This window comes from Pongo pygmaeus, chromosome 3 (assembly GCF_028885625.2).
Source record: "Pongo pygmaeus isolate AG05252 chromosome 3, NHGRI_mPonPyg2-v2.0_pri, whole genome shotgun sequence".
NCBI lineage: Eukaryota > Metazoa > Chordata > Mammalia > Primates > Hominidae > Pongo > Pongo pygmaeus.
In genome coordinates, this window is record NC_072376.2 from 60,599,968 (window position 1) to 60,620,782 (window position 20,815).

The 20,815-nt window shown below is 42.9% G+C and overlaps 1 protein-coding gene and 1 long non-coding RNA gene across 8 annotated transcripts in view; one reads left to right on the plus strand and one right to left on the minus strand.

Moving 5' to 3' along the window:
- Positions 1–19,879, plus strand: part of HOPX (HOP homeobox) — a 32,602-nt gene extending 12,723 nt beyond the window's left edge. For 3 of the 6 annotated variants that reach the window (XM_054484673.2, XM_063664524.1, XM_063664522.1), the window contains exons 2-3: positions 11,888–12,043; positions 19,080–19,879. In XM_054484673.2, coding sequence (XP_054340648.1) covers positions 11,888–12,043; positions 19,080–19,157 — 234 coding nt within the window. In that variant the 3' untranslated portion in view covers positions 19,158–19,879. Of the gene's footprint in view, positions 1–11,320; positions 11,602–11,887; positions 12,044–19,079 lie in introns of those variants that run through there. The other 3 variants (XM_063664526.1, XM_063664527.1, XM_063664525.1) reach the window with 3 other exon arrangements.
- On the minus strand, positions 982–9,968 carry LOC129034890 (uncharacterized). Of its 2 annotated transcripts, none has more exons than XR_010126214.1 (3): positions 9,453–9,968; positions 4,604–4,755; positions 982–4,419 (listed from the first exon to the last, which is right to left on the minus strand). It is a non-coding gene; the product is annotated as an uncharacterized LOC129034890 (long non-coding RNA). The 2 variants fall into 2 exon arrangements; XR_008502045.2 differs by lacking the exon at positions 9,453–9,968 and adding an exon at positions 5,329–5,426.
- Positions 19,880–20,815: the final 936 nt, after the last annotated feature.

Below are 20,815 nucleotides of genomic sequence, written 5' to 3' on the forward strand. Positions count from 1 at the left end.
GCACACATCAGAAGTGTCCCAGGCAAACCTGGATATCTGGTCCCTTTATTATACATAAAATGTTAAATTTCTCGCTTAGGTAGAGAATAGTAAAAATGCTCCGGTTGCACCTAGGTATCACTACTGCTATTAGGGATTAGCAAAATGCAGGTCTGTTAGGATGTTGGAGGAAAGAACAACATATACTTAACCACAGTGATGCACAGGAGGCTGTTTTTCACTCTTAAAAATGCAGTGCTGCAGCTCTGTGGTTAAAGGTAAGAGGAAACATTTTAGTTTCAAATTTCCCAATCTTTCATTTTTATTGCAACTTGAATACGTAGGATAGGCATCTGTCTGGTAGGCTGAGTTATGCTTGGGCCTCTGCCTGCTTTGGTTATTGTCAATATGGTTGTGCTAATGCTTAGTAAGTGCGAATATCCATTACATCTCCAACAGAGTCAGTCCTGTGACCAAATATAAACAGAGACACAAAAACAGTTTGTCCTAGAGATTTCTATGGGGCACAGCCACGCACTCAGGGCTTTTCAAACCAGATAATAGAGAAGAGGCCAGATTTGTCAAACAAATTGAATTATCAAATCTCTTTGAAAATGTCTAATGTCCTAATACACCAAGAAATGAGGCAAATAGATTTCTGATATCGGGGGGGAATATCAGTGTTTTCTAAAGAGAACCTTATGCTTTTATGTCAAGATAAAGGAAAGTCATACTTCTTGAAGGGAAGATGAAATTCAATCAACATGCATTTAATAGATATTCACTGAGTACCTACCAATGTTTCAGTGACAATTCTGGATACCTGGACACGTTGAAGTTGTGCTATAAATCTGTACAGTCCTCAACAGTTCCTTGAAACCCTCTTCAATATCTGCACCAAAACCTCATTTCCCTAAGCAAGATTTTAATTAAAACTGAATTTTCTTAAGTATTTTCTTTTAAATAACTTCTTATTAAATTTCACCAGGATATTTCAATAGGATTATTTTATACTTTTTTCCATTACAGATATATAGCAGTTTAGTATCTATGTAACCTTTAGTGTGTTAGCCTGGGATCTTATCTACACACTTGCAATATTCTTTCTCGGGAAAACTTTTTCTGAATTCATAACAATCATCATAGAGTTACACTAGACCTTTAGAAAAGCAACCTGTTTACAAAATGGAGATCTCCTATATGGAAATTATGGAAATGGAATTGCTTTCTTTTGTTTGCCCATTTATTTCTACGAAAGTAGACTAAATACTCCACTTATTTCATAGCACATTCAAAGAAGAAGCCTAAGGTTTTAATGAGCATCTTTCACTATTTCCCCAGGTTTCCACATACAAGATTAGAACACGAATTGGGCTATCAATAAAAAGAACTCAGGGCATATGCAGAGTTTTATGTCCAGGGTTGACTAATCATTCATTCACTGCTGGAAGTCATTCACAGACACCCTTTCCTCCAATGGCTTTTCATAATACCTTCCTGTTTTCAGTAAGTGGCTACAGAAAGTCTGGACTACTGAGAGACTTGTTTCAACAACAGTTTCAGGAGGATCCTTAATTCTACAAAACTCTGTACCTCTAGGGATTAAGTGGCAGCAATCATCACTGAGCTCCAGCTGGTCTGGTTGAAGCCAGCCTTTCTATTTTATCAGATGCTGTAATGTTTCTTGTTTGTATTCTGTATTATTCACATAATGCCATCTTTCAATGATGTCTGCATCAATTGAAGAAGAGCGTGTGGGGAAGGAAAGCCAGCCTGGCTGGTAGTGCTGGTGGTTTTAACTGAAATCACTGTGCTAATCCATTGAGCTAGAGCAGAGCCATGTCTGGTCACCAACATTGAGAAATATGCCGCAGGGAGGGAAGTACTCAGACTGGCCCCACCCCACAGGGAGCCAGGGCAGACACAGGGCACTGCCTTTCTTCTGTTCCTTGAGCCCATCTGGCTCTACTGCCCCTTTTACCACAACTTCCCATCAAGGATCTGCTGTCTGCAGAACTATTCAGTGCAAAGAGGAAAGATGGTGTAGTGATTAAGAAAATGGATGCAGAAGTTAGATTTTCTGGGTTGGATCTCTGCTCTGTCACATACTAGATTTGTGATTTGGAGGAAGTAATATCCATCTCCTTGGGAAGGGTATATAAGTTTCCATCTATATAAGTTTCTACATATATAAAATGAAAATAATAAGAGCACACAGTGTTGCTGCTCCTCTGATGATAAAGTGAATGAATGCATCTAAGTCACTTAGACAGGACCTGGCACATAGTAATTATTCAATAAATATGTTGTCACTATTGTTATAATAACAGAGGTGAGGTTTCTGTAGGTGATTCAGCAATAGGAATCAACTCTGTGTTGTTTGGGGGCACTGAGGATGATATCAAAAGGCTAGAGTGTTATTTTCTCCAGTTTTACATTTTGGCTAGTCCTTGTTGAACACAGAGCAGTATTTTCCGAAGTTATGTCCTAAATCAAGTCATGTCAAATGCCATTTAGGTTCAGTTCAACAGCCATCCAATGAGCACATATTAAGTGCCAGACTCTCCTAATGAATACTGGGGAGATTTAAATGTACAAGAAATGACACATCCCCCATAGAAGTGCATATAATTTACTGGGGAAGACAGGCTCATGAACAAATTATTTCAAAACAATTTCAGCCAGGCATGGTGGCTCATGCCTATAATCCCAGCACTTTGGGAGGCCAAGGCATGAGGACTGTGCTGAGCTCAGGAGTTTGAGACCAGCCTGGGTAACATAGCGAGATCCCATCTCTACTAAAAATAAAGAAAATCAGCTTGGCATCGGGGTGCTTACGTGTAGTCCCGCCTACTCAGGAGGCTGAGGTGGGAAGATCGCTTGAGCCCTGCAGTTGAGGCTGCAGTGAGCCATGATTGGGCCATTGCACTCCAGCCTGGGTGACAGAGCAAGACCCTGTCTCCAACAAAACAAAACAAAGAATTTCCATTTGGTCATTACTCTCATAGGCCATGACAATCTCAAAAAATTGACTCACCAATTCATAAAATATGTGTTCCTCCTTGTTATCACCTTCCTCACTACTCATCTTCTGTCCTATTTATGCCTCCTCATTAAGAGATGAGAGGAGAGGAGGAACTGGGGAGTGGTGGTGAGGAAGGAGCAGAGAAATTATTATTTTAGTGAAAATGCTAACAACTAAGTATAAACCAATGCGCAGTGTTCAAGTGCATAATGAGAAAACATGCTTAAGATATCACATCCCTCCCTGCCATGCCATTCTTGAGAAGTGCCACGCAGGGATACATGTTATGATAAAGCAATGTACAGCATTGGATTTTTTTTTAAAGGGGTCTAATTTCAACCATTGTGCTTTACCATTCCAGAAAGATAAGAGATTGTAACCCAGAAGAAGTGAAATTTATAAGCTCTTCTTACTGGTTTGCCATCCAGGGGATACTTTACTGAAAGCCTAGCTCATAGCTATTTAATAGTAATATCAGGCTGGGCATGGTGGCTCACACCTGTAACCTCAGCAGTTTGGGAGGCTGAGGTGGGTGGATAACTTGAGGCTAGGAATTTGAGAACAGCCTGGCCAACATGGCAAAACACTGTCTCTACTAAAAAAAAAAAAATTAGCTAGGCATGGTAGCACACGTTTGTAATCCCAGCTACTAGGGAGGCTGAGGCAGGAGAATCGCTTGAACCCGGGAGGTAGAAGTTTTGGTGAGCTGAGATCGCGCCACTGCACTCCAACCTGGGCAATAGTGTGAGAGTCCATCTCAAAAATATATATATATATATATATATATATCTTCCAAGCAAGCACTTTACAATTGAAAGACATGTTCCCTATAATAACATCATAAGAACTTTACCATAAAGCTGTGAACTAGGTAAAGGTAGACATTATTATATTCCTTCTTTACATAAATGAAATGGAGGCTCAGCAAAGTGACCTTTCAGGTAATTAGTACAGAAGACTTCTCATTATTTGACCTTTTTTCTATGTTAATTCTAATTTCATTTTGTTCTTAATTCTGCCGTGTTTCTAAAACAGAGTGGTTCCTAAGGCAAGAGGAAAGCCAACCTAGAAAGGAGGACCTGGGAAATAGCAAGCTGGTTTAGCAACTACACAGAGCACCTACAAAGGCACACATCAGGCAGGGCACCATGACTCACGCCTGTAATCCCAGCACTTTGGGAGGCCGAGGCAGGCAGATCATGAGGTCAGGAATTCATCACCAGCCTGGCCAACATAGTGAAACCCCGTTTCTACTCAAAATACAAAAAATTAGCCGGGCGTGGTGGCAGGTGCCTGTAATCCTAGCTAATCAGGAGTCTGAGGAAGGAGAATCACTTGAACCCGGGAGGCGGAGGTTGCAGCGAACTGAGATTGTGCCACTGCACACCAGCCTGTGCGACAGTGCGAGACTCCATCTAAAAAAAAAAAAAAGGCACACATCACATATGCAGAACTGAAAAATTTCAAAAGGCAGCACTTTGTATTTTGAAGAGGTGGATTAACTACTGAGATATATACCATCCCGTAGCAGGGCTGAAACATCAAGAATCAAACCTGATGACACCTTGACCTGACAAAACTTGTAGGAATAAGAGGTACCTAGGAGGGTGTGGTCACTGGTGACCAGTGGGAATGGCATGAATTCAAGTATAGTTGTCATCTCAGTCTTCCTGCCTCATCAAGTCAAGTGCAGTGTGTTCTAGGAGAACAGCATGCTTGCTTGTCCTGACAGCAAGTGGTTCGGCATGTACCTGTAATTGTTACATGGGGTCAAAAGTTAAGAGCTTGGACTTTACAGAACAAAGGAACAAACTGCCCAAATCATCTGCATTTCAGTTTACTCATGTGAAAAATGGAATCAGAACAAAACTTGAAACGAGAGATTCCATTATCTTTATTGCCTAATGTCAAGTAGATGTTAGGGCTTTTTGAAGAGATGCATGAAAGTCTGAAAGAATGTCACCCCAGTAGCCAAGTAATGAAGCAGGAAAAGGTTAACAATGGCCTATATCCCACAGTGGGAAAGAAAAGACGGGCTGCCTCCAGCGCCAACTCTTCGCTAAAGGGATCCACGATGATTAAGTTAGAGCTTAAAGAGTCAAATAGGTGATTTGGTGATATCTTAGAACCTCTGACATCAATAGAGCATAAGAAAAATGTATCTGGGGGCCAGGCACAGTGGCTCATGCCTGTAATCCCAGCACTTTGGGAGGCGGAGGCGGGCAGGTCACTTGAGGTTAGGAGTTCCAGACCAGCCTGGCCAACATGGCAAAACCCCGTCTCTACTAAAAATACAAAAATTAGCAGGGTGTGGTGGTGTGCACCTGTAATCCCAGCTACTCAGGAGGCTGAAGTAGGAGAATCGCTTGAACCCAGGGGGCAGAGGTGAGCCAAGATCATACCACCGCACTCCAGCCTGGGCAACAGAGTGAGACTCTGTCTAAAAAAAGAAAGAAAGAAAGAAAATAATACATTTGGATGAATGAATCAATCTTGATGCTCATGAAATCAAGAGCCTTTACTGCTATAGCCAGAATAAAAGGTAAAATTCTGAGTCTTCCTCTGATGCTGTAGACAATTTAACTCTTTAAAAAAAACCTCAAAATAGAACTAACTCCATTCTGATTTCTAAGAGAGAATTGTGAGAGAAATGAAAATAACTAATAGCAAACTGGTTTTGAACTGGCACTTAGCTGTTTAAACATGTAAGCGCATTATTTGAGTTTACATGGATATCCTAGTTTAAACCCACAGCCTAACAGCTTTCTGTCCATCTTTCTTTCACACTTTCTTTTCATTTTTCTGTTACACTTTCCATCTCTCCCTTATTTCTTCTTCTTTAATTGGTCATTTTCAATCTATCTCTGTGGTTTTCATTTGGAGACTTTGATATTTACTTTTGTGGGAGGGACCAATAATTATATGGCTAACATATTTTAAAGTGCAAAATCAAATCCTGACTCCCAGGAGTTCTGTAGAAGGGAAAATGGTAACATTTTTAGCATGATACAGACAAAGGGTCTTAGTAATTAGTTTTCCATACATTATATTTGTATTGTTCTTGGTGACCAATGGAAATAACTGGGCTAGCCTGGAAACAGAGTCCATAACTCTCACAAAATACCTCAACTCCCGTTTTGGGCTGCAACAGGAAATATTTTTACACAGTAAACAGTAAACATGTGGAAACTTTTAGCCCCAAGATGTCATCATGCAGGCTGAAAACATAAATAGCTTCAAGAAGGCCTAGATACTATTCATGGATAAAAAGAACACACAACAACTTTGGCAAAAACTAAGTTTGACCGTACAAGTGTTGATAAGAATTTGGAGCAAAGGAAATGCTATACACTGATGGTAAGGGGGGTAGTTTTGTTCAACAACTTTAAAATACAGGTTGACATTATATTGTAAAGCTAAACAGCACACACTCTATAAACCAGGAGTTCTACCCCTACTGTATACCCTAGAGAAATCCTCATAGAGAGGCTGCAGAAGGCATATACAAGAGTGTTCAGAGAGGCAGTGTTCAAATAGAAAAAAATCTGGAAACAACCTAGATATCCACCAGTAGGAAAAGACATCTACTACATAAATTGTATATTCACAAAATAAAAACAGCATTGAATATGAATGAACTTCTGTATATGCAGAATGTGGATTTGTTTTGGAAACACTGTCGAGTGAAAAAGGCAATTTGCAGAAAAATTATATATGGTATGACACCATTTTTAAACAACTCAAGAGCAAAACTAAAAAAAAAAGTTCTTTCAGGGATCCATACATATGCGATAGAACTAATTTAAAAAGCAGTGGCTGGACGCAGTGGCTCATACCTGTAATCCTAGCTACTCAGGAGACTGAGGCCTGAGGATTACTTGAGCCCAGGAGTTACAGTGAGCTATGATCGCACCACTGCACTCCAACCTGAGGGTGACAGCGAGATCCTGCCTCTAAAAAATTGAAATAAAATGAAAAGCAAAGGAATGATTAATACAAAATTCAGAATTGTGTTTTTTTTCTGGGGGCAGGTCAGCAAGGGGATGGGACTCGGGGAGAAAAACGGATAGCTTCCATAGTCTTGGTAATGCTTTAATTCTTAAATTGAGCGGGGTTCACTAGTGTTTATTTAATTTACGCTTCATAACTTGCATGTACATTACATATATCTATTTGATACCTAATAATATTTGCATGAAAAATGAAAATATTTACTTCCCTAATCTTCTAAATAGTCTTGGAGAACAACTCTCACACTTTTCCAAAAATGCTATTTGGTACCAATAATCAAATAAAACTTTGAGCAAGGTGGACAACTGGTCTGATTGAGGACATTGTTATATAGGGGAAAAAAATTTTTTTTTCAAATCCCAAAGTCATAAATGCTTATTATAGAAAATTTGAAAAAGCAGAAAAATATAAAGAAGAAAATGTTTTAGATTGTGCAAATCCATAGCTGCACGATCTAGATATAACCACTGTTAACATTTTGTGGTATTTCTCTCCAGTTTTTTTAAATATGTAAAGTTGTAATCAATATAACATTTTAAAATGCATTTTCCTATTTAGATTTGGGATCTTGTTCCCGTAAAGGTAGCAATGATGCTATGTATTTGGTATGTATTCAGAGTAATGTTTGGTTCTAAGTTCTATTAAATATGTTTTGTACATAAATAATAACTTAAATTTTAGCATTTTTCTCATTGGGAAATTTAAGGAATTAGAGGAGAACAGTAATACTTAAGACTGTCAAATCTTTGTGACTTTTGGCATCTAAGTCATTTACTTAAAATGTGTGTGATGAACTGGAAGGAGTTTTCCTTTCAATGATTTGCTTTCTTAAACTGTGATCTCAACACAAGAATGCATTTTTTCTGAAAGGTTTTTAAAAGGGTTTTATTTCATTTCTGAACTTTTGAAAGCATTGGAGAATATCTGTTTTCTTTTGCTAATTTATAATTTTAAAGGCATTTTCCCCATTTCTGACCACATATACAAAAGATTAATAGCATTAGGTTTAAATTAGTCATTCTAATATCTACTTCTAAAAGCTTATTCCTTTAAAATGACTTCAACCTACCATCTACTTAAATGTTAAGATGATATACAGTATTAGAGCAGGTATAAGGCATAAGAATATTTAGAATTGATTTTAATGATTAAATTGCAAATCTTTTTAAGAGCTGAAATACTTTTTGTGTCTCTCTCGTGCTAGGTTTCTAAAATGCATTTCTGGTTCAAGAGGTCTATGGTGGGCTTAGACATTTCCACAGGTAATTCTGAAGCCCATCCAGGCTTGAGAAGCACTGCTGTTAGCTTAAAGACACCAATCTCCAAGTTTATACTTAAAAGAACAATTCTCTCTCTCTCTCTCTCCTTCCAGCTCTTGTGCTAGCCTGGAGAGGCAGATGAATACTCGACTTCTGTTTTTCAATTTCTGGGGGGCCTTGACAGCTTGGGCAATGCCCCCTTCTACCCCCTTCAGAGTAACTGAATAAGTGACGAAGGGGAAGACCCCATCCCCTTCCAAAGACCCACCACTTCTCTTGCGGAAGTGGCCACACATCATTTTCCTCACTTAGGAAAATACAAAATGTTTCAAGAGCCCATTGCTTCCAGGAAGTTCACAGTGAACATAAAAGAAATATAGGCTAAAGAATAATCCACTGGCTTGTTTCCCTTTTGGCCAACTCACCACAGGACTCTGGGTTTATTTGGAGAATCTGCCATTGATAACCTTTTGTTCTTGGTTTGATATTAGCGCTATTACAAAGAGGTCAGAACGGCTGGGAGAGGGAGGATAAGATGACAAATGTGAGCCCAAAGCAATTTTTTGGTTACTACAGAGGTAACCAAAGATTCCCAGTTGATAGTGCTTTTTGTGAGCTAGTTTATAAAGGTAGATATTTTTAAAATAAATGATTACACGATTAGGGGACAAAAGTAGAACCATTGGGTTGACACAACTGTCTACCCCAAGCATTGGAATTAATTTAGAAAAAAGCCAGCAGTTTGCATTTAACATCTTGAAAACGCTTATGCAATGTCTTCCCAAAAACACAAAGGAAAAATATAACCACAGGACAAATTACTCCTTGAATGTTTGATGAGATATGAATAGCCACAACAATAAAACTTGTGCTAAGATTAACGTCTGAGTAGCTTTAAAGTATTTTTAGTTCTTTTAATCTGAAATTGTTTAGACTATCTTCAGAGAAACTTCTCAACTGTTTTTTTACTGGAAATAGTTGAAAAGCTTTATAAGGCCAAGGTTACCCAGGCAGTTTGATTTATATCTTCTTTAAGAGAGACAGAGTGAGAGAAGAAACGAAGTAACAGCAAGCATTTGTCAAGCCAAGGGCTGAGAGCTTTGCAGAGAAATAACAGATACATTTGACTATAGAGATCTTCCACCTTCGTTTCTAGAAATCAGGTTTGCTTGGTGTACCTTGGAGAAGTAGGCGCTTTCAAATGGTCCTCCCACAAGTCTCAGCAGCCAACCAAAGCCAATGGTTCTCAGCCAACTAACCCAAGGAGTTCTTTAAAGTTAACCAGGACCTCTCCACAAAATCTCATACAAAGTCCTGTAACAAGAAGCCACAGAAATCTCATAAAATAAAATGCACTAAATTAAATGTAAGACCAGTAGCAGCCCTTGAGTTTTATAACAGGAATTAAATAACCAAAAAAGAGGGGAAAGTATATGCAGAACAGTCAGTTTAGAAATTAATATTTCTGAAGGACTGAGGATTCTTCAAAGAAAAAGCCAAAATTTTCATGGAAGAGCCGGCACAACTATGTTACACAAAATTAGCTGGAACCTTTCTAAGGCAAGAAGTAAAATCAGAGGCAGCTGTCTCCCAGCCCTTGTTTTCTTTCAAGCAAAGCAAGCAGTGGTGGGTGGTTCCCGTGGGCAACTTTGGCTAGAATTGATGTCCTACTAGGACAGTCTATGCCCATTCAAAATGGCAATGAGCTCCTGCCTGCATTATGACTACTGCCCTCCTGATTTTTCCTACCAGACTAATGACAGACTGCCCCACTGAGAGGGGTCTAGTGGAGCACAGGTCACCAGAAAGTTAGTCTAACATTCAGAAAGTTAGTCTTCCTATGCTCATTTTCCTGGGCTGTTAGAGAAGAAGGTTCTTCCCAGCTCTGAAGTTGTGTGTCAAAGGTACGGGCAATGGGTGCACACAGAAGAGGAAGTGTTTCTGACCTGGTGTGACCCTCTCCTTCCTAGCACCGTGACGGGAATCAGTGCTACGATTTTTAGGTGGGAAAGCACAGAATCTCCTAAAAACATGGGATTTCATGGTGGCTTGGAAAGTGACTTGAGCCAGACTCTCACAGTAGAATGAATTCCCGTTGTGCCTGAAAGCCCCTTCAAAGTGACCCAAAGGAGAGGTAAAGACATTTGTTTAGGAAGTAGAAGATGCAGGTCACAGTGGAGAAGGTTATAACAGCATTGGGTACATTCTGCCGGCACATCAGTGAAGTGTGGCTCATCCCAGGTACAAACCACATCACAACCTACTCGGGATTGTGCTGGATGATTTTGCAATTGTTTGTTAAAACAACAAACCAACGTGATTCCCACACTTGCCCTTGTCTTTTACTGTCAGCGACAGTCAAGTCCTGACAGGTGTGCCAAACCCACAGCCAAGGATATCTTGAAGACTCCAACTTTCTATACCTTCATGCATCTTAAATTAGCAGAAGGAGGTGGATGGGGTTACATCTGCCAATTTTTAAAATTTTTAAGTTTTTGGTCCCAATTCAGAGACTTTGTAGGTATGGAGAGAACCCAGCAGGAAGTCATGTTGCTTCAAATTTGCTAGAGTAATGGTTGGCTCTAAAGTAAGGAGATACAAGAGATCTTGAAGCTTGTGATGGGCCCATTTTCCTGACTTTATAGTAAATTTTAGTACAATCACAGGGAAGTCTGAAATTTTAAAAGACAGCTGACTGGATCCTCTTCAGTTGGATTTTGGCTCCACCTTGGAAGTCCTCCCCTCGGGGAGCACACAGTGAGGCAGGCTCTTTACCGTAAATCGTGGAATAGCGGCCTGGTGACTGCAGGCCGGGGACTCACTAAAGCATACGTAGAAAGAGCGGGGGCGGAGGGTTGAAGGAGGAGGTTGCAGAGCGGCAGAGTGGCACATGCAAGCCCACAGGTGGAAGTTTCTCCCGTGTCTCAATTCCCCGCCTTAAATTACTTCTCTGCGGACCTATCTCCATCTCTGTAAAATAGAAAGACATTAAAAGCACGGCCTCCATCTCCCCAACTTTGTCTTGAGAAGTAACTTTTCTTGCGGGGAACTTTTTTGGAGGAAGGGTGGGGTGTGCAGCCCTGCCTGGAGAGGGCCCCAAAGCGCCAACCCACTGCAGAGAGAAGGCTGCCTACCGGGAGGGCCGGCTAGCCGCGGACTCGGGCGAACCCACCCTCGCGATCTGTCAAGTCTGTCCCCAGGGGAGGTCCCCCTTTCGGGAGGAAGTTTTTAAGGGGATTTCTCAAAATCACCTCCGCGCTTCCTTCATTCCTTCCTTAGAGCCGGCGGGCGGTGAGGGCCCGCGAAGTCATTTCGCCCCCGTCGCAGGCAGGGATCCAGTTGCTGCAAGGGGTCCCGGGGGCGCGGGAGGCGCAGGGCGCTAGGCTCTGCAGTCAGCCCGCAACAGCGCTCTGTCAGGGGAGGGGGGCCCGGGTGGGGGGCGGCCGTAAGCCCCCGCTCAGCCTGCAGCCGCCGGGGACTTGCGCGGCCGTGGCACCGCGGGAGGGGGCGGCCCGGGGCTGGGGCTGCCAGGCGGCGCCGCGACCGTCTCCCTTCGCTGCGTCCCGCCCGCCCCACGCCTCGCTCACCGCCGCCGCTTCTCCCTGCCCCGCAGCGCGCAGGGACCATGTCGGCGGAGACCGCGAGCGGCCCCACGGAGGACCAGGTGGAAATCCTGGAGTACAACTTCAACAAGGTCGACAAGCACCCGGATTCCACCACGCTGTGCCTCATCGCGGCCGAGGCCGGCCTTTCCGAGGAGGAGACCCAGGTGCGTCCCCACACGCGCCAAGCGCGCCCCGACCCCTGCCTGGGCTGAGCCTTCTCGCGGCTGGGCGGTCCTGGTCGTCCGCGCCTCCAGCCGGGCTGGCCTCCCCCCGCCGATCTCCCATCGCTTCTGCCCGCATCCCAGGGGCCCAGACCCTGCATGGCTCCCGCCGCCGCCTCCCCGCTTCCCCGCTCCCATGGGCGCCCGGTCTCCCCGCCACCCCCATCCAGCCGTGGTTCCCCGGGAGCTGCGCAGAAACCCCTCGGTCACCAGTCCTTGCCTTTCCACTCTCCCCGGCAGCCCGGGATACACGCTTTCTCCCTCTGTGAGTTGGGAGCAGCGTCTCTCGCCTGTCCCTGTCTCGCCTTCCCGGCTCTGTCCCCTCTGGTCTGTCTGCGAAACCTTCGGGAAGATCTGTTCTAGGCGGGAATGTCAGAGCTGGAAGGCGCCCCAGAGACCAGCTAGCCATAAATTCAGTCCTCCGGTTTGGCGAACCAGGAGGCTGAGGCCGGGAGGGAGGGCGCTGTCAGGATGGCAGGAGCCGTGAAGCATGCTCTCTCCACCACATCACACTGCAGCGTCCCCCGAGCTGCAGAACTCACACTGCACGAAGCCAGGGAGATTTGGTTCCGATTTTTAAAAAAATTCCCCAGCTCTAAGATTTAGAGGTTTTTCCTGGCGTTTTAAAGACGGTAGATAGCTGACATTTCAGCTGACGGGAGCGGCAGCCGATGTCCCCCTAAGTGCATTCATTGACTTATCTATTTTTTAAATGCTCCTGTATTATCCCGAAAAATGCCAGGTAAAGAATGCAACACTGCCTGTGGTTGTTAACCACAGGTACAATGTTGGAGCCTTTAGCTGACTTTTAAAACCCTGTCTAAACTCCGACTTCTCTTTTCCCTTTGGTCATGGAAAGACAATCCTTTTGCATGATAGACTACTTGGAACTGATCTAGCATCTCTCCTGTGGGTCCCCAAAGCACTTCACACTTCTAACCTCAACTCTAAAGCAGAGACATTCTTATTTTTCCTATTTTATATACCAGAGCATCAGGCACTTGTCCTGTCACCATGAACCATGCTCAGTTGAGGTTTAGAAGCTTGTAATGGATCCAAGTAGATCCTAGGACCGAGACCCTGGACCCCAAGTCCAAAATTATTTTTACTAATTAAGCCAGGGGCACTCTTTGGAGAGTTTGTCCATAGATGATCCTGTCATTTACAGGTCAAATAGAAAGGCAAACATATCTATTTTTAGCAAATGGAACAGCTGTCTGGCCAACCAGAACCAGAACTTAAAGGAAGGTGACTTACTGTAACCTAAGTCTAACAGCTCATGTTTCTTGGCATCCCCTGAGAAGGCAGCCTGCTGAAATTTTATCATTTGAAATCCCACACTGTGCTTAGAAAAGAGGAGTGATCGTGGAGACAACTTATCTTTTAAAAAACAAAGCTGTGAAATATTGTGGGCACAGCACCAACAAGAGGTCCAACCCCTTCTCGGCCTCTGATTGTGCCTGGCGAGTTGCCATCAGTCACCTTACCTATAAAGCAGCATAATTACGTAGACCTTTGTAATGGCTAATACTTGCCAGGCATTTTTCCAGGCACTGTCCAAGTAGTAAATCATTTATTTGTCACAACAATGCTGTGAGGGTAGATACTATTAGCCCACTTGTCCAGATAAGGCAACTGAGGCACAGAAAGATTAAATATACTTGCCCAAGACTGCAGCCAGAAGGCAGCAGGACCAGGATTTGGACCCTGGAAGCCCAGACTCTTAACCACCATGCTATGCTCTCTCCACAAAGGAGGCATAGAAATCACTAGATGAGCAGGAGGAAAGAACTGACAACTCACTTGGTGCTATCTTTCCTCTGCATTAGGCAACAGTCCTCCCAGGCTATATTCAACCTTTCCTCAAGATTCACATGATACTAGAGAATTGAAATAAAATCTGGCTAGGGGTAGGAAGAAGAAAAGGGCACCTGGTTTTTTTCTGTGACTGAGTTCAGCCAATTCAGACCTCTGCATAGCAGGTTCTTCTGCACCTCTCAGGCAGTCCTCCCATTTCCCCCCTTCTGCCATTCTCAAATAAACAAGTGATAGACCCAGCCCCAAAATGAGTGGATGTGGGGTGAGTCAACCTCTTAGCAGGGCCCCTGGCTTCCTCTTCCTGCCACAGGACCGACACCTTCTTCCTCCCTACGGCTACCACAGCTTGGCTCGCCCCTCTGTCTTCCTGCCTTGACCTGCAGGGAAGCATCTGGAACCCCAGAGCTTGGAGACAGGCAGCACTTAGCAAGCTCAGAGAAAGAGACTTCCTGGGAACCACAGGCTGTCTGCTTGCCCTTACTGGATTGGGTCTCATCTTTCAATTTCCCATTCTTGCCCCTCTCACCCCACTACCCCCATGGGTACTGGTGAATGAGAATGATTTCTTCTTTCATCTTCTCAAACAACATTTATATTTTTAAAGAGTATCTCCTATGAAAAGGAAAGTATCCGGCTGGGCACAGTAGCTCACACCCGTAATCCCCGCACTTTGAGAGGCTGAGGCAGGAAGATTGCTTGAGGCTAGGAGTTTCAGACCAGCCTGGGCAACATGGCAAGACCTTGCCCATCTCTACAAAATATAAAAAATAAAAAAATTAAAAAATCAGCCAGGTGTGCTGGTGCGTGCCTGTAGTCCCAGCTACTCTGAAGGCTAAGGCAAGAGAATCCCTTGAGCCCAGGAGTTCAAGGCTGCAGTGAGCTATGATCATGCCACTGCGCCACCTAGCCTGGGTAACAGAGGGAGAACCTGTCTCAAAATAAATAAGTAAATAAAAATAAAAATATTAAATATTTAAAAATATTACAAAAAGAAAGTGTCTTCTGGAGACATATGCCCAATGATGAGCTTTCAGTCATTACAATTATTTTTGTTTATAGCAGGTCTTGAGGACCCTTTAAATAACTCCATGAGGCTAGGGCCTGCTGGGCCTACATATAAGTAGTGTCTGGTATTGACACTTCCCCTGTTTCTTTTTCTTTCTTTCTTTCTTTTTTTTTTCTTTTTTGGAGAGAGTGTCTCACTCTGTCATTCAGGCTGGAGTACAGTGGCACGACCATGGCTCACCTCGTCCTTGGCCTCCCAGCCTCAGGCAATCCTTCTACCTCAGCCTCCCAAGTAGCTGGGACTATAGGCATGTGCTACCACCACATCTGGCTAATTTTTAAGCTAATTTTTAAATTGTTTGTAGAGATGGGGGTCTCATTATGTTGCCTGAGCTTGTTTCGAACTCTTGGTCTCAAGCAATCCTCTTGCCTTGGCCTCCCAAAGTACTGGGATTACAAGCATGAGCCATCGCACCCAGCCTCCCCTATCTCTGTTCTTACTAGTGTTGCTCCTTTCCGTGGGAAAGGGTCACTAAAGCCAAACTAACATTTGTTTCATATGCCTGAGTCCTCATCCCACCCCAACACCACCCATCTCCAGAAATGGAATCATATTCTTAACTTCCCTAGAACAAGTAATACTTCAGTACAACAAAAAGAAGCCTGAGCTGCCCAGTGCTCTTGCAAGATAGTTACCAGAACTGATTCACAGGGCTGATACTTGGGCAGGGACAAGCGGGACTAAGAAGTTGAAACATTCTCTGTCTTGGGAGATTTGCTGACCTCTTTGTAACTGTCCCACTTCAAGACAAAATTCTCTGTGGGGGTGGAGGTGGCACCCATAAGAACTCAAAGTAAAGTGAAGGGTGCTGTAATTGAAATAACTTTCTAAGTTGCATTTACTGGGATGTTAGAATGGGTTTTTCTCATAACAGTAAATATCTCCTAGATTTAAATTAGATGAAAACTTACAGAATCCCAGCCCTATGTCTTTTATTTTGAAGTCAGTTTTAGAAGAGGCTGGGAAAGCTCCTTCCTCAGCCCCCTGGGAGGTTGGGATGATCTGGTGTTTTCTATTATTTCAAACACACACACACACACTCTCTGTCTCTCTCTCTCTTCAATTCAAGCACAATGTAATTGGAATTGGTTCTTAGGGAGGTCTCCAAGTATTTTTATCTCCTCTTGATGTCCTGAGCTTGTTCCCAGAACCCAGTGGTTTTAGTCACTGGATGTTTTATCGGTGGAATAAAGACCTCTAAAGATCTCTTCCTGAAAAGAATGAAATGTTAGTTACTAGAGAAAAGGACAGGAACAATGTTCCTTTGCCCCAGCCCCTTCCCATCACAGTGTCTAATTATCATCTGTTTACTCAGAGTAAATAAATCTCCATCAATGGGCAAGCCTAATGAGGGCATTCATTTATAAGCAAGCAAAGGAGGAATGTCTTTCCCAGTGGATGACTGAAACAAAGAAGAGAAGGATAAAGCCAGGTGGAAAATTAGCACTGATGTGACTGAGATTGATAAGATATAGCTCTAAAGGGAAAAAAGCAAGCAAGGTATTTAATGATTTCTGTTGGATTGCAACTGGTTTTGCTAAATTATTATATATATACTTGATTTAAAATATGCATCTTCAAAAAATAGTCGAGCTTTTCTTGAGCTCTTCCCATCCCCCAATGTTAGGGCTCAGTTTGTTAAGCATTTGGATACCAACTCACAAAACCACAAATGTGGTCCCTGCTGAAGTTATTTTCAGTAACAGTCCATCAATATTCTGCTTCATTACATAGTGTAAAGATGTGGGTGGCTCTTTTAAATGAGACCAGCTCAACCATTTTGTCTTAAATGAAATCTGATAGAAAGTGAGATTTTCCTCCTCCAGATTTTAATTAGTCAGTCTTTACAATGCTGCCATTTATTCAGCTGTAGTAACTGGAAATCCTATTTAATCAGACCTTGTATCCTTGAAACCCCCCACAGAGCCACCTCATTAATGAAACTGGAACCTTGCTGCTCTCATACCAGAATCCAGAGTTAACTAAACACACGCACACAGGTTACAGAAGAAAATGGGCCCACCCTTAGCAGTAGAATTTCGATTGAAGCTGCCAAAGTTACATGAGTTCTCTCTTCTCATGAAGGGTAGTGATCTCCAGGAGCAAAATATGGCACCCAGAAAGTAGCCCCCAAAGAGAAGTCTACCCCCATGATAGTCTGCTGTGCTTGGCTTTAGATTACTTTTCTCTACTGCCGCCCCAGTGTAAAGGTATGTAAGATCTTGACAACTGTGTAAGGCATTTCGGTGTGTAAACTCTGCTGTACAGGTGGGTGAGGTGTAGGTGTGTTCCCATGCTATTTGGCCAGCTTAGCATTGATGTGGAGCCCAAAGCAGTCCTGCAGAGCCTTACCCCCATTCAAGCTCAACAGCCTCTCCTCTAGGCCTTGCTCCTTCTCCCCCTGTGATTCTCACACTTTCTTCTGATCTTGGGCTTATATACTGAATTCCCTTTCAGCTTCCTAGAGCCCATCCTGTTCATTCTGAGTATCTGTATAGGCATCAAGCCATGCTATGTGGGGAGCCCTCCAGAGGTTTCTCATCATCCCATCTCCATCAGCACATCCCAGATCTGGCATCTCACAGCTGTGCTCTTTCTGCTTCCTTCCTGTTCCTCGTCTCCTTACCCCTAGAACAGGTGAATTATAGAAATACCAGAAGGGACAGTAGAAACCCCCTAAGCTTACGTTTTTATTTACAGATGATTGGTGCTCTATTTTTAGGGACTTCCTCAAGTTCTCATAGCCAATTAGTTACTCTAGAGCTTCCTGTTGGCAGAGCCCAGGACTGCAGAGCCCTGGGGGGTCACCTACCACACAGCCTGCCTATATACCAGTGACACACAAATATCGTCCTTCTCAGTGTACCCCATGACATGTGAATGGTTGGGAAGCACAGGAGAACAGAGCTTGAGGGAGGTGCTGACTTCCCATAGAGCTCTCTCCTCATCCTTTCCAATGTAGGTCAATGCTTGCTTGTCTGTTTCCTCACTAGTCTCTCTTCAAAGTTGTTTTGCTTTGTTTTTTATTCCCAGTTTCCTCTTGATCAACCTGGCCCAGACCCTGGCCCTATCCCCAGCATGGTTCTCCTGTTGTCCTCTTTGGGGAGCTTTGTACCACCCCAGTTAGCAAGATAAAGGCAGCCACTGATTTCTCAAGAGTATACCACACTGCCTTACAACACATAAGCATGTTCTAGGCCTCATACGATACCATGTCTAGAAACATCCCATCTGGGGCCTTCTGTACATCCATGGTCACTTCTGTAAGGTGTGAATATTTGGGACATACGGAGCTAAGAGATTCTGAGTAAAGTGGTAGGCCCACTTTAGCTTCTCTCACTGCTCAGTGGCCCTGGAGCAGGATAGATTGGGCTGGCCTACTCCATGCATCCCCAAGGAGTGCTCTGAGGTTGTGCAGTGCTCATTTACCTATTAATCTTATTCAACAAATTCTTACTAACTGCTACCAATGAGGAAGGCCTTTGGTGAGCTGAGCATACATTGATGAAATACAGCAGCCATAGAGATCTATCTGGGGCATTAAGGAGATGCTTTAACTTCTTTTATTTATTCAGCAAATATTGATTAATTTCTAACTCTTAAACCTTTGTACTAGGGGCTAAGGATGCAATGGTGATAAGTTGAATACAGTCTCTGCTTTCATGTATCTTACATTCTAGAAGGGAATATAGATTTAAAATAAGTGAATACGCAAGTAAATCATGACAGATGCTAAAAGTTCTGTGAAAGTAACAAAATACTAAGTTGGGAAGTAAGGAGATGAGTGGGAAACCCACTTTAGATAGAGTGATCAGGGAAGGCTTCATTGAGAAGGTCCTGTTTAAGCTGAGATGTGAGGATGACAGGGAGATCATCAGATAAAGAATAAAGAGAGAATATTCTAAACATAGGAAATAGCATGTGCAAAGGTCCTGAGGCAGGAAAGTTTAGTGTCACAGTGAGAACCATCCCTATGGAAACATTCCTTGATTCTCTCCTTTCCACTTGTGCCACAGAGGCTACCTTTTAGAAAGGAAACAGGCATTTCAGTTTTTCTGTATGTGACAAATATTTTTTCTCATTTATCTCTTCCAGAAATGGTTTAAGCAGCGCCTGGCAAAGTGGCGGCGCTCAGAAGGCCTGCCCTCAGAGTGCAGATCCGTCACAGACTAAGGAGATGGCAGGCATTGACAGCTTTACTCCATGAAGACGATCTCTGTTTCTCTCCTCCGCTTAACCAAGCTGTTGTGGTTTTTCAGCATAGTGTTGTATGTTCCATTGCTAGCTGTCCTGCTGTTTAACACAGTGTTGTATTTTTTTTCTAAATGTACATAATTAGAAAAGAAAATAACAATAGGAAGCTATGTGTATCTTCTGTGTAAAGCAGTGGCTTCACTGGAAATATGGTGTGGCTTGCATTTCCCTTTGAGTCATGATGACAGATGGTGTGAAAACCATCTAAGTTTGCTTTTGACCATCACCTCCCAGTAGCAATTTGCTTTCATAATCCATTTAGCAATCCAGGCCTCTGTTGAAAAGATAATATGAGGGAGAAGGGAACACATTTCCTTCTGAACTTACTTCCCTAAGTCACTTTCCTTATGTTTCATCTAATACAATGATGGTTGAGTGAAAATACAGAAGGTGTGTTTGAGTATTCAGATTTCATAAAACACTTCCTTGGAATATAGCTGCATTAACTTGGAAAGAAGCCTGTTGGGCCAGAAGACAGAAACTCCAACTGGCAAAAAAGCAAGCATCTAAGAAAAAAAACCACCAAAGGTCTTCAATTTACTATATTTAAATGCATTGGTTAAGTTTATTTTGCTAAATAAAGTGAAATGCTTTTTGTCTCTAAAATGATATTCTAAATAAAACCTTAACTTTTTGTTGAAGATGCACTGAGTTCTCTGCAGGTTTTTAACCAAATAAGAAACATATCAAAGAGAAACAAAATAATAGCTCCTATGTGGTAGGAGCTGACTGACCAGGAGAGCTGCCATTTGCTAAATCCTTGCTACTCAAAGTGTGGTCCACGACCAGCCTCATCAGCATTAGCTTCAAGCTGGTGAGAAATGCAGAATCTCAAACCCTATTCCAGACCCAGTGAATCAGAACCTGCATTTTAAAGAAGGCCCTCAAGCGGTTTATATGCATGTGGAAGTTGGAGTAGCACTGTTCTAACAAACTCTACAGTCAATTTGCATCCATTTACTATCATAGCACACTAGATGTCTGCTATGGCCTGAATGTGTCCCATCCCTGCCGCCCACATCCCGGCCCCCAACAAAATTCATATGTTGAAACTTAATTCCTAAGGTGGTGATATTAGGAGGTGGGGCTTTTGGGAGGTGACTAGGTCATGAGGGCTCCACCCTCATGAATGGGATTACTGCCTTATAAAAGAGGCCTGAGCAAGCTTGTTTGCCGTTCTGTCATGTGAGGATACATAGGAAGCACCTGGGAGGAATGGACCCTCACCAGATTGAGGGCTCACCATAGTCTGCTGGTGCCTTGATCTTGGAGTTACCAGCTTCCAGAACTGTGAGCAATAAATTTATGTTGTTTACAAATTACCCAATCTAAGATATTTTGTTATAGCAGCCAAACAGACTAAGACACCATTTTAATAGTCTATCAGTTAAGACTGTGTTTGATTGCATGGAAGAGTGACTTGATTACAATGGATTAAACAAATAGGCTTGTTTCTTTGTTTTCTTTTCCTTTTCTTTTCTTTTCTTTTTTTTTTTTTTGAGACAGAGTCTCACCCTGTTGCCCAGGATGGAGTGCAGTGGTGTGATCTTGGCTCACCGCAACCTCTGCCTCTCAGA